The following is a 14,203-nucleotide window of genomic DNA, read 5'->3' on the forward strand; positions in this document are numbered from 1 at the left end:
GTGGGGAGGGGAGACGGGGGGAAGTACCGCTGTAAGGCAGAGGTGGAGGCAAGCCAGGGGAGGGAGCCCCTGAGCCAGAGACTGGAGGAAGAGGCAGCGGCAGAGGGAGTCTTTACATGGCTGGCCCCAAAGGGTGAGTGGGGGGGTGAGGGGAGACCATGTAAGCACTCCCGGAAATCTATCATTCTTGATGGGCAATTAGCTAATATATATATGGATATAGTTAAAATGTACTTAATTCTTCAGGTTCTTTTCTGTTCTGTTCTGTTCTTTTTGTATTTAGTGAATGCAGAAGTTTCTACCTTATTCAGTATTTGGTGTCAGATCACCATTAGGTTTGGGTAGAGGATACTTTTCACCAGTATGCATCATTCTGATTTTGGCCACAACTGCAACTGAGTTCTCCCATTTTGCCCATTTGTAGAGGGTGGGTGCACAGAAGTCTTAGCTGATCTGCAGACTATGGGGCTAAGCAGACATTAGGATTCATATAGAGTCAAAGAGAATTAGGGTTGGGAGGGACCCTAGGATGTCATCTAGTTCCAACCTCCTGCTCAAAGTAGGACCATCCCCAGCTAGATCATCCCAGCCAAGGCTTTGTCTAGGCAGGTCTTAAAAACCTTCAAGGATGGAAATTTCATAACCTCTCTGGGTAACCTGTTCCAGTGTTCTACTATCCTCCTAGTAAGAGAGTTTTAACCTAAACTTCCCTTGTTGCAGCTGGAGACCATTGCTCCTTGTTCTGTCATCTGCCACAACTGAGAACAGTCTAGCTGCATCCTCTTTGGAACCACCTTTCATGTGGTTGAAAGCTGCTCTTAAATCCCCTCTCAGTCCTATCTTCTCTGGACTAAATAAGCGTACTTCCCTCAGCCTCTCTTCATAAGTCATGTGCGCCAGTCCTCTAATCATTTTCATTGCCCTCCATTGGACTCTCTTCAATTTGTCCACATTCTTTCTGTAGTAGGGGGCCCAAAACTGGACATAATACTCCAGATGTGGCCTCACCAGTGCAGAATAGAGGGGATCTGCTGGCAACACTGGATCTTCGATCTGCTGGCAACACTCGTACCAAAGCAGCCCAGTATGCTGTTGGCTACAAGGGCACACTGTTGACTCGTATTCAGCTTATTGTGCTCAGCAACTCCTAGGTCCTTTTCTCTACAGCTGCTTCCTAGTTAGTCAGTCCCCTGCCTGTTCCATTGCATGGGATTCCCAAGTGCAGGACTTTGGACTTGTTCTTATTGAACCTTGTGAGATTTCTATTGGTCCAATCTTCTAATTTGACTAGTTCTCTCTGAATCATAACTCTAACCTCCAGTGTATTTACTGCTCCCCCCAGCATGGTGTCATCTGCGCATTTGGTGAAGGTGCACTCTGCCATCTTCTAGGTCATTGATGAAAATATTGAACAAAACCAGCCCCAGAACCAACTTCTGGGGCACTCCGCTTGATACCAGCTGCCAACTAGACATCAAGTCATTGACTACACCCTCTGAGCCCGATGATCCAGCCGGTTTTCTATCTCCGTTACCTCCCACTCATCCAGCCTGTACTTCCTTAGCTTGCCTGCAAGAGTGTTGTAGGAGACCATGTCCAAAGCCTTGCTAAAGTCAAGGTTTATCATATCACCTGGTCTCCCTGCATTCACAGACCCATTCATCTCATCATAGAAGGCAGTCGTGTTGGTCAGTCATGACCAGGGATCCGGGTTTTACGTTTTCTATGGAAAAATGGAGAAAACCATGGATTCTCTGTTTTTATCGGAAAAAATGTGGATTTCCCTTTTTAGCAGAGAAATCCATGGATTCTCCACTTTTGCAAGGAGCTCTTACAGTCTAGCCCAGCTCCAGCCTGTAAGAGCTGAAGGCAGAAAGGGTGGGAAACCCCCAGCCCTGCCCGGAGTGGGAGAGAGAGGGGGGAGGGTGGCGCCTGAGCCTCTGAGGCAGCCAAGGCTGGGCTGAGGCTCAGACTCACCCTTCGCCTCTGGAGCCTTGAGGTAAGTGGGGCTGTGAGGCAGGGCTGGGAAAGATGGTTGGGGGCTAAGGGAGCAGGTGGTGCTGCCAGCCCAAACGGCACAGCACAGCTGGGACTAGGGCCATGGGGTGAGGGCAGGGTTGCACCTCTGTGGGGGGCTTTGTGGGCAAGCGATGCGGGGCCATGTGCAGGCTGCACACATGCCACCTGGCCACCTGCCCAAGGGAGGAGGAGAGAGACGCTGGCATGTGGCCGGAGCACAGCTCCGTGGCTGGCTCTGCAGCCATGGCGAGGGATGGGGGCGCACACTGAGGGGGTGGCCCTTACCTGCATTGGTAGAGCAGTGGGTTCCAGGGTCCTGATGTAGTACTTACATGGTCAAGTATAGTTGGCTGTCAAGTAGCTGAATGGCACCATGCTGCTATCCACCTTCACTTGCATAGCAGACGGCAAGCATGGACCTTCAGAAGGTTAATGCAGTGACACCCTGTGTTGGGCCAGCTAACTTATTTAAAAGATCATTACTAGACTACTATCTGACTTTGACAGCTCTTTTATTTAGGTTGTGTCAGAAATTACTGGTTCAACGGTAGGTTCAGTTCTTGGGTACGGAGGAGTATTGCAAAGATGGAATACACTTATCATTGTCTTGGTTGCACTTGATTGAAAGTGCCACCTGCTACAGTATTTGTTTGGATTAACCATATTGACATTCAGGGTGGCATCTAGGTCAGAAAATGACCCAGCTTGAGTGCTGAAGTGATATCAACTGTGTAAATGAATTTTGTGAGTAGGTTAGCGAGTGGGTCATTATTGTGAATCTTAAAAAATATAGATACAAGTGCAAACTCCTGTGGAAGAGACTGTTTGTTTGCTTTACCCTGCACTTGCTGTATTCTCCTTTTGTGCTCTAAACTCTCTCTGAAGGAGGAACAGTTCAATAATGTCAGCCACCAACTCTTAACACCTTGAACAACATATCAGATTGTGTTGTAAACAGCTATCAAGGCCAGAATAACAGCTTCAGTCTTTCTGTTTTTTTCTTGAAAGCTATTTGATATGTGTAGTCAGTACTAAAACTTGACCACAGGTGCTATGGCCTTGACAAAATCCAGCTTTTCCAGAACACAAATGTTAATCACCTTTTTGATGATGTGTGTTGAAAGATGAGATGCACCAGCACCTTGGCATGTGTAGAAATTAGTCAATAGTTGGTTGATAGTTTGCTGTGTAGTGTTCATCTTAGCTTGATTTTGTGGCAGAAAAGTGATCACTGATAGATCCCAGATCTTTAACAATTTGCCCTCTTTTATAACACAAATGAAAAGCAAGGCCAGCCAGAAATGAGCATACAGGTCAAGCTACTTCAGAAACTTCAGACACGTATACCTCTGGCAGTCCTAGATATCATATTATTCAGCAGTGTGCCCAGTTCAATGACCACGAATGATTCAGCTCAATTCCAAGAACAGCCCTGCCAGTGGAAATGCTACCATACATTGTGAACATATTGCTTGACACCTTACCTATTGGAGGTTTGCTACACATGAAAGGTGACTGAATACCCGATTTGGCGCAGATGGTTAGTGAATAAGTGACTCTAGGTGTTCCAAGTTGCTTTACTAAGTTCCAGTGCTTCTTGCTATGTCAGATGAAGTCAAGTATTTCAGTTACCTATTCCTGACAGGCTTACCTGGAAGTGTTCAGCAGAGCATTCAGATGGTTGGCTATGTGAGGGTCACTCCATGATTCATATTGCTGAAACACTTCAGCACCTTCTGAGTCAAAGCGCGGAGCGTGGACGTGGCACCATCCCCAAGGGATAGTTGTACGCGCTGCTTTAAAGATGGTACCACAAAACTTGCTATTCTCTTCTTTAGTTGAGAGGCAATACGGGGGGGCATGGTCAGAATAGTATATTCCAATATGTCCCAATATTTTCTCAGTTTGTTCTTTGAAAGGTTCACCTCAGTTTATTAATGCTCCTGATGACTGGAAGAAATGACTGGCTAGGCTGCAGTACTTCTGAAAAGGGTCTTCTGAAACTAGGGGTAATAAAGCACTGTAATCTCAATATGGTGTACCCTTTTTGCAAAAAAAAAAAAATGCTTAGCTTACAGGGTTTTATTGATAGAATTGCCACTTGCCAGTCAAGGAAAGTGATTCTTCTGTTTTATTCAGCACTAGGGAGGACTCACCTGAAGTACTGTGTCCAGTCTTGGCCCCCATGTTTCAAGAAAGCTTTGGACAAATTATAAGGAGTCCAGAAGAGAGCAGCAAAAATGATTAGAGGTCTCAGAATCATGACTGACATGGAAAGGTTGGAAGAACTGGGATCTTTTTAGTTTGGAGAAGAGAAGATTGAAGGAGAGGTGGCTAGCAGTCTTCAAATACCTGAAGGGTTTTTGTACAGAGGATAGTGATAGACTATTCTCTGTGATTGCAGGGCCCAGGACAAAAGTAACATTTTTAGATTGCACCAAGAGAAATTTAGATTTGACTTTGGCATTTCAGTAGTCCTGTTGACTTCAAGTTAGCCAAGGCTGAAGTGCTCAGTGGTTAGCTGAGGCTGAAGTGCTCAATGCTTTTTTTGCCTGTCTTCATAGGCAAGGTCAGCTCCCAGACTGCAACTCTGGGCAATAAAGAGGTGAGCAGCCCCCAGCAGTGAAAGAACAGGCTAGGGACTACCTAGAAAAGCTGGATGTGTACAAGTCTATGGGGCCGGATGGGATGTACCCAAGAGTGCTAAGGGAGTTGGCTGAAGTGATTGAAGAGCCTTTGGCCATCATCTTTGAAAACTTAAGGTGATCAGGAGAGGTCCCAGATGATTGGAAAAGGGCAAACATAATTAAGTATTTCAGAAAGAGAAAAAGGAGGATCCAGGGAACTATACACCAGTCAGCCTCCTTCAGTCCCTGGAAAAAACATGGAGCAGATCCTCAAGGAATCCTTTTCTAAGCACTTGGAGGAGAAGAACATGATTAGGAATAGTCAACATGGATTTACCAGGGGCAAGTCATGCCTGGCCAACCTGATTGCCTTCTATGATGAGACTGGCTCTGTGGATGCTGGGAGACAAGTGGATGTGTACCTTGATTTTAGCAAGGCTTTTGATACACTCTCCCACAGCATTCTTTCAGGCAAGCTAAGGAAGTATGGGCTGGATAAATGAACTGTAAGGTGGATGGAAGACTCGCTTGAGCATCAGGCCCAGAGAGTAGTAATCAATGGCTCAATGTCTAGTTGACAGCTGGTATCAAGTGGAGTACCCCAGGGGTCAGTCCTGGGGCCGATTTTGTTCAATGTCTGTCAGTGACCTGGGAGATGGCATAGCGTGCACCATCAGCAAACCTGCAGATGACACCAAGCTGTGGGGAGCAGTACATATGCTGGAGAGTAGGGCTAGTATTCAGAGTGTTCTAGACAAATTGGAGGATTGGGCCAAAAGAAATCTCATGAAGTTCAACAAGGATAAGTGGCAAAGTCTGGCACTTAGGACAGAACAGTCCCATGCAGCAGTACAGGCTGGGGGCTGGCTGGCTGGCAGCAGCTCTGCAGAAAGGGATGTGTGGGTTACAGTGGACGATAAGCTGAATATGAACCAGCAGTGTGCCCTAGTTGCCAAGAAAGCTAACAGCATCCTGGGCTGCGTTGGTAGGTGTGTTACTAGCAGGTCAAGGGAAGTGATAATTCCCCTCTATTCAGCACGGTGAGGCCACCACTCCACCTGGAGTACTGTGTTCACTTTTGGGCCCCCATTACAAAATGGATGTGGACAAATTGGAGAGAGTCTAGTGGAGGGTGACAAAAATGGTGAGGGGGTTGGGGGACATGAATTGTGAGGAAAGAGTGAGGGAATGGGCATATTTAGTTTAGGGAAGAGGAGAGTGGGAGGGGACTTAATAGCCTTCAATTACCTGAATGGGGGTTCGAAAGAGGAGCTAGACTGTTCTCAGTGGTGGCAGATGACAGACCAAGGAGCAATGGTGTCAAGTTGCAGTAAATGAGGTTTAAATTGGATATTAGGAAAAACTTTCTCACTGGGAGGGTGGTGAAACACTGGAATAGGTTACCCAGAGAGGTGGTGGAAGCCCCATCCTTGGAGGTTTTCAAAACCCAGCTAGACAAAGCTTTGGCTGGGATGATCTTGTTGGGGATGGTCCTACTTTGAGCAGGAGGTTGGACTGGATGACCTCCTGAGGTCCCTTCTAACCCTAACTTTCTGTGATTCTATGTACTTATAGCCCTTGCTGAATTTAAGCCTTATTTCATTGTGAATGCACTGCAGCATTTCATTTTACTTAGAGCTGCCATGCTGTCAGTTCTGTGCAGGAAGTTTAGACTGATGATATAGCTAGGGAAATGACAAATGCAGTTCATCATTTGAATGAATGAGAAAAGCAGGTGGTTTTCAAAGTAATCTCAAGAATGAATTCAGTTTTTTAAATGAAAATTAAAAGATTGGTTAAAGTGCATTTTAAATTTTCAAAATGTAAAGAGCAGATTTTACCATATTTCATGGGAAAGCAAGAGATTTTCCAATAGGGATTCCAGGCACTACTTGGGTTTGTGCTTTTGTTCCAAGCTCTCATTATCATTATGATGGAAATGGCATCTTCCATGACTGCTAATTATTCTGCGTGGTGTAAGGTCTGATTCTCCTTTGCCTTACTATTTGTACACTCATTTACACATGTGCAAAATATGCAACATGTTTCTATTCTGGTTTGTACACTTCTTATTCATCCACTCTGATTTGGTGTAGAGAGCACTTGATGGTGCATTTGGCTGCAATGCTATTGTATGTATGTGGTAATGAGCTTTATTTATGTAAGTGATTTGATCAAAAAGTTCTAAAACTTGATGTTCGGGGTATTGTTCATCAGGAATTTGTACCAAGTGGTCAAACAATCAGGCCTTTTATAAAGAGGTTTTGATTCGATCGAGGGATAAAGTTAGAAGAAACTGCCGCGAACTGCGTGAAAATCGTCAATGGTTTCTGGACCATGACAACGCTCCTACACACACTGCTGTCTCCATTCAAGAATTTTTGGCTGAAAAAACCATTCTTGTGATACCACACCCTCCGTATTCACCTGACCTTGCCCCATGTGATTTTTTTCTGTTCCCAAAAATCAAAATGAAGCTGAAAGGGATGTGTGGGTTACAGTGGACGATAAGCTGAATATGAACCAGCAGTGTGCCCTAGTTGCCAAGAAAGCTAACAGCATCCTGGGCTGCGTTGGTAGGTGTGTTACTAGCAGGTCAAGGGAAGTGATAATTCCCCTCTATTCAGCACGGTGAGGCCACCACTCCACCTGGAGTACTGTGTTCACTTTTGGGCCCCCATTACAAAATGGATGTGGACAAATTGGAGAGAGTCTAGTGGAGGGTGACAAAAATGGTGAGGGGGTTGGGGGACATGAATTGTGAGGAAAGAGTGAGGGAATGGGCATATATAGTTTAGAGAAGAGGAGAGTGGGAGGAGATTTGATGACATTGCAGCCATCCATAAGAATGTGAAAGCGGAACTCAAAAAACTCACAGTTGAAGACTTCCAGTGTTGCTTCTGAAAGTGGCAGGAACGTTGGGACAAATGCATATCATCTGGGGGAGATTCCTTTGAAGGGGACAGCTCATAAAAATGTTGTTTGTACACTATTCTTTAAAATAAAGGCTAAGTCTTAGAACTTTTTGATCACCTCTTGTACATTTAAATAACATTTTCCTTCATAGAAGACCACAAACCTTAATCTTTTGATTGCCACTTTATTGACGATACTTATATCCACTGTATGAAGTGTTTTATGTTTATATTTTAAATTAACCTTTGAGATAAATGAAGACAGCCCCAGGATATAAATCGTGCTCAACCTTTTGTATAGTGTGAATTTCTTGGAACTTGACATTGTTGAAGTTCCATGACTGTTGACTTTCCCCAGAATTGCTTCACAATATTTAAATTACTTGCAGTAGGGTTTCTTTCCTTTGAATTTCTTTAATTTCGTGTGTGTGTGTGTGTGTGTGTGTGTGTGTGTGTGTGTGTGTGTGGGGCGGGGGGGGAGTTGGTATGATGTTTGGGTGCTGAGTATATCCCTCCTTTCTAGTCTTTTGTGGTCTAACTGTACAATCGCTGGCTAAAAAGATGCGTGAGAATCTTTGAAGCTTGGGGAGTTTCACACCTGACTCTTCAAGACCCTTCAAGAGACAAACCTCTTCAAGCTTGGTCTTGGTCTCAGAGTAAGTAAATAGAATGTTGATCATAAGAGTGCATTGGGGAAGAACAGAAGACATGTCATTATCAGATTGTCTTTATTTCATGGCAGTATCTGGCTCAATGTGCTGTTTTTACACTGAATTTTACTGATTTCATTGTGATTTTGCTTGACTACATTATGATGAAGTTGAGTTGGGGTGACATAGTTATTGCAGCAGGATGCTGCTCCATGCTTTGTTATATTGTGACTGTCGAGCGATGAATCGACCATGCAGTTTTTCAAGGTTGAATACCACTACTCGTAACACATCTAAGTAGTTAATCACATGCTAGATTGAATTATTTTGGTATGGAAGAGAGGGCATTTAGCAGTCACATTGCAGCTTCTATCTAAATGTAGTGGGCTATAAGTGATGTAGGTTGATATAGCTCCCTGGAAGTCACCATCTAAGAATCAAGCCTTTTTTCATGGGAACTGAACAGGAAAGCATAAACTTGCTTCTTCTCTACAAAGGAAAACTCCTACTTAACATTAGTTCTTACCTATCCAATTTTACAGAATTTAACAATTTCTGTTTCTTGCTTTCAGCTGTGTTTAATATTTACATGTTTTGTTCCTAGCTCTTCCAAGTTGCATATATCCTTATCAAGTTTGCAAATTCTCCTCGCCCAGATCTCTGGGTGTTGGAAAGATCAGTGGATTTTGGAGGAACTTACATACCTTGGCAGTATTTTGCTTGTGAGTATTTTCTTTAATCACTGCACTTTTATAGGACAAAGCTGTGTTTTACATAATCACAGCAAAATCACCAACAGACTTCTCTAAAGGTTTCAGCTGTAATGAAGTACAATGATCTGAGATATGTTTGGAAATATTCCTGAGTTGATCCCTTGTTCTAAGGCCTTTTGTTTTCAAGATGATGAGTGAGAGGTTGTGCATAAGCAAAATTTGTAGTTGAAAAATTTAGAATCTTTTTGATGAAATTTGTTCCAAGATTTTTTAATGAAGGACGGTAGAGTAACTTTCACTTGGAGAGCCATCAGAAGAACTATTCTTGAAGGTGTCCTCTCTTCAGAGAGAAATCTTTGACAGGATCCATTTTCAAAGCAGGCCAAAGTAACTTGACAATACAGCTTCTGATTTAAATTGGTGTTGATCACATCATTAAAATGTACTTTGATACTGTGGAAATGTAAACCTGACCTCAGTATTTGTCCTTTTCAATTTGTTCATGTCTTTTGTATATTATAATGGTGCCTTTCATCCCTATACAAAACTAAACCAAAATACAAGCAATCCACCTTGAAAAAAGCCATATTTTCAGTGATATTTCAAAACTGTTGCCAGGACATTATCAACAACTTTTGGGATAGGAAGAATTACTTCCTATCCCACCTATTTACCTATTCACCTATTTCTAATATTGTCAGCATTTTTCTATAATAATATTTCTGTTTGCATAAAGAGATAAGTGAGCATTGACATAATTTGATTTAGTGGGATACTTAATTTGAAACCATGAGGGGACAATTCTTTGTCAATTTATGTGAAAACAATATAAAATATTGTGTGTAAAATAAAAAATATAAATGTAAGTAAATATTTCAATATGTCAAAAAATCAAATTCTTACTTTACTAGATTCAAAAGCAGACTGTTTGGAACATTTTGGAAAGGAAGCCAATGCTCCTATTAGGAGGGATGATGATGTCCTTTGCACTACGGAGTATTCTCGGATTGTACCTCTTGAAAATGGGGAGGTAAATGCTATTTAGAAACGGATGAAAATGAACAGCATTATATATGGGTAGCTTAGCATGAAAACTTAATGGCTTTGATTAAAAGGTACAATTTTCAGTCAGTTTACAAACCTGGGTGCTTAAAATTAAATTTGTAAATCCTTAGGCAGTTATGGCAATGGCCTGATTCATATAGAATATGCTGAGAAGTCTACACTTGCATTGCTATCTGAGAGAAGAATGAGTGCTAAGAACCTATAAATTAGTCAACTCATTTAGCTTCTGGACTATGGGTAGGGGCCTTATAAGAGTCTTAGAATTTTGGCCTATCTTTGAATTGCCACACTGAATGTAATGGGCCCAATTGTTTGAGACTTACTTATGGAAATAAAGGTTATAGAGTGATGCATTGACATTTCAGGAGAAATACCTTCTATTGTTAGAAAGATATTTAAAAAGGCTATAAGTGTACACAACAATGTAGTGTCTGTAAAAACTAGTGCAGATTGTATTTCGTTGGTTGTATCAAGCGGCTCCTTAGCGGTGAGAAACATATATTTTTATTTTGCCTGGAACTATTGTGGGTGAGGGGCTGCGTGTATAACGTTTTCTCACATAGGTTTATCTCCAGTTAAACATTATGTCAAATATAAATGCAAACTTCCTTGATATTAATGGTTGTTGGAATTTGTTTTTCATGGATTAAGTCATTACCAGGGATCCTGGTTTTCCATGATATAACGTCACAAATTGTCTGATAAAAAAAATCACAATTTCATAATAAAGCCCCCAAAATCTGTTATTAAAATTAAAGGCTTCCCATAGCCCCCCGCCCAGCCCTGCTTATGCCTCTCATTCCCCCCTACAGCTTTGCTGGTTCCCCTTGCCCCCCACCCACAGCCCCTGCTTCTCTAGCTTGGCTGGAGGGGGCCTCCAGCTGCCAGGGCTACAGACCCGAGTCCTCAGCCCCCTACTTCTGCTCCCCTCTGCTGCAGGGGGAGGGAGGCTGACTCCCTGCCACAGCGCACACTCCTGAGGGGGGCAGAGGGGACCCGGGCAGGTGTGGGCACAGGCTTCTGTCCTGCTGCCCTCCCCTGGGTCCTCTGCAGCCAGGGAGTGCAGCCCGGCATGGCAGGGAACAGTGGGGCCGTGCAGAGAAGCTGCTTGCCGCTGTGAGCTCCATGCTGCCCTGGCGCCACGCCTCCTGCAAGTGGAGCTGCAGAGGGGGCACTGGTGTGGGGTTGTGCCTCTCAAAGCAGGAGGCGCGTTGCCAGGGTAGCGCGGAGCTCGCAGCAGTGAGCAGTTTTTCCGTGCAGCCCCGCTGTGCTCTACCATGCTAGGTCGCACCCACTGGGCTTCAGAGGCCCTGGGAGAGGGCAGCAGGGTGGGAGCCCATGCCTGCAGCCCATGCCTGCTCTGCACACAGATCTGGGGGGTGCAGGTCCCCCTGCCCACTTCAGGAGTGCACACCATGCAGGGAGCCAGCCCCATCCCACTGCCACCCTGGGGGCCTGTTCTGCTCCCTGCTGGGGCCCTGCAGCCCTGGGCCCCAAGTGCCACCCCCCCCCCCCGCTCGGCTGGGCAGCAGCCCCAGCCCCAGCCCTACCCAGCTCCCTCCCAATGGGGGCATTAATTCCCCTCTTTCCCTCCCCCCCACTGCCACTTACCTGCAGAAGCTGCTCTCACTGCCTGAGGCCATGTGCATCGTAGATGCATATGGTGCCCTTGTTTCACTGCCCTCCTCCTGCCCCGTCCCTGCTCCATGTAGGCTGAAACTCTGCCAGCCTGCAGGGAGCTTATTGCAAAACTGGAAAGTCCTCGGGTTTCTCTGGTAAAATAATTAATCTGCATTTGCCTCTGACAAAAGGTAGAATCTGCTGTTTACTCTATTTTTCCATGGGAAACTGAAAACCAGAATCCCTGGTCATTGCATAGAGATTCTTTTGATGAAGCTGCTAAACTTCTTTAAAGTTTGGAGGGTTTGGAACTTACTGTTCCAGTTTAGATTTACAGTAGTGTTTTCAGTTAACATTTCTGTAGTGATCCAAACCACATTATAAAAATAATTTCTTTAGATATTTGTTGGCACTATTCTTTATTACATGCTATGATTTTCCCTAAAGGAGTTGTGTAGTAATTGGGAACTTCAGCATTCCAGTATTATGTAGTTATAGTTTATAATAGCCAGTTGGAAACCTGAATCTGAAGTCCATTCAGTTATAAATAAATAAACAAACTTTTACTCAGTTGCATGCTCATGACTGCTGGGCTGCTGTAATCAGTTCCTTTTTCTTAAGAAGAGTGTGGAAGCACTTGATTTGGGTTAGTAGATAAACCTGCTTCCATATGTAAGGAATTCTAAAGCAACATAATGTACTTTCTTTGAAAAGATCATTAGCATACCACCAGGCATTGGACCTACTAACACTAATTTTTTCCAGAAATATTTATGTCTTAACCTAAAAATGTATGTCCTGAGTAGGGGCCAGCACTTCAAGTTCTGATGTGGGGAAAGCTCATACTGACATCATGGGCTCTTAGCAATGGAATTAATAACTGACTATGACTGATCTTTTCTGTAAAAGAGCATGTATCTCTTCAGTGGCTTGTGAAGTAAGCCATTCAAACAAAATGATTTAGTTTATATAAATGTATAATGTAGTTTATCATGTAATAAGTGTTCAATCATATCTTGGATCACTGAGAATTTATTTAAATATCCAAGTTTCAATATAGATATCACCAGAACATTTTTAATGGAACAATGTGACTGTTGTTGCTCTAGATATAATTAGACAAAATAGTAAATTTTTGGAGCCCCACAAATTATTTGGCTGTGGGCCCATTGCTAATAATGTTTGATGTATTCTGATGAAAAATATTTGGTGTTTTATCAGATTGTGGTGTCCTTGATAAATGGCCGTCCAGGAGCAAAAAACTTCACTTACTCTCCCACTCTTAGAGAATTTACCAAGGCAACAAACATCCGCTTGCATTTTCTTAGAACCAATACACTTCTTGGACACTTGATATCCAAAGCTCAACAAGACCCCACCGTTACCCGCAGAGTGAGTAGCTTTTTCACAGACGGATATTAAACAGCTGTCTTCAACGTGTTATAATGAATAAAATAACTTGAACTTTTCAGATTTGCACAACAGTAACCGCCAAAAACTGGTATGCTCATGCCAATGACTCTTTCCAGGTCTGCTTGTAAAAGAAAAGTAGCTGGAGTGAATCAGAATTGAGAGACACTGAAAAGGGCAGGGAAGATTTGCATGTGATGGGGTTGCAGAGCAGGGCATTATGCAAAATGAAATGGGCTGTAGGGAGAAATATCTTTCTCCTTAAACCTGTAAGCATATTACAGCAGAAGATAACCTGGACTATACCAATACTATTTTAATCTGTTTTTCCTCTATTATTTATAGTAAAGAGGGGCTTCAAGGAAATCACTAGTAGGGAGTCTATGGGTCCACAGTCCTTTCTGAAGGAAAGGGAGTCAAGTGGGCTGCTTGTACATGCCATGGGGGTTTAATTCCGTTTAGTTCTCCCTAAATTGAAACAGTGGATTTTTAAAAACACCACTTCAATTTAGGGGGACTTAAACTGAACTGGGGCAAGAGGGCACAAAAGCCTCCATGGCTTACCAAAATCATTTGGGAACGTCTCCTAGCTAAAAGGGAGGTGCACACCCAATGGGAGGGAGGGGCCATCACCAGGGAGGATTATGCTCAGGGCAGCAGGGGAGCAGTCAGGAAGACCAAGGCGGAGATGGAACTGGGACTAGCTACCTGGATCAAGGACAGCAAGTAGTCCTTTTTTTAATATATACGGGGCAAAAAGAAGGTACTAGGTAACGTGGGGCAAGACACGCTAGGAAATCTGGTCATCACACCAGATGACAAAGCTAACCTATTTAACAATTCCTTTGCCTCCATTTTCCTGAGCAGAGACCAGATCAGTCCCCCCACTGGGACCCCTGCAGACCCCAGGGGAGGTGCACCCAGGCCAAGGGGCAGTGAGGATCTAGTCAGGGAACTTCTGGAGGGACTGGACGTGTTTAAATCAGCTGGTCCTGACGAGCTCCACCCCAGCGTGCTGAGGGAATTAGCAGAGGTCATTGCGGGACCTGTGGCATGGCTGTATGAGCACTCGTGGTGCTCTAGTGTGGTGCCAGAGGACTGGAAGAGGGGCAATGTGGTTCCCATCTTCAAAAAAGGGAGGAAGGAGGACCCAGGAAACTATAGGCCAGTTAGTCTTACCTCGA

At 43.9% G+C, this 14,203-nt stretch overlaps 1 protein-coding gene across 1 annotated transcript in view; it reads left to right on the top strand.

Annotated features, from left to right (window-relative positions):
* Positions 1–14,203, top strand: part of LAMA3 (laminin subunit alpha 3) — a 205,890-nt gene that overhangs the window by 33,809 nt on the left and 157,878 nt on the right. The window contains exons 5-7 of the mRNA XM_019541321.1: positions 8,816–8,933; positions 9,836–9,954; positions 12,831–13,001. Of these exons, the coding sequence (XP_019396866.1) occupies positions 8,816–8,933; positions 9,836–9,954; positions 12,831–13,001 (408 nt within the window). The remainder of the gene's footprint in view (positions 1–8,815; positions 8,934–9,835; positions 9,955–12,830; positions 13,002–14,203) is intronic.

This window comes from Crocodylus porosus, unplaced genomic scaffold, assembly GCF_001723895.1.
Source record: "Crocodylus porosus isolate Cpor-Errol unplaced genomic scaffold, CroPor_comp1, whole genome shotgun sequence".
Lineage (NCBI taxonomy): Eukaryota > Metazoa > Chordata > Crocodylia > Crocodylidae > Crocodylus > Crocodylus porosus.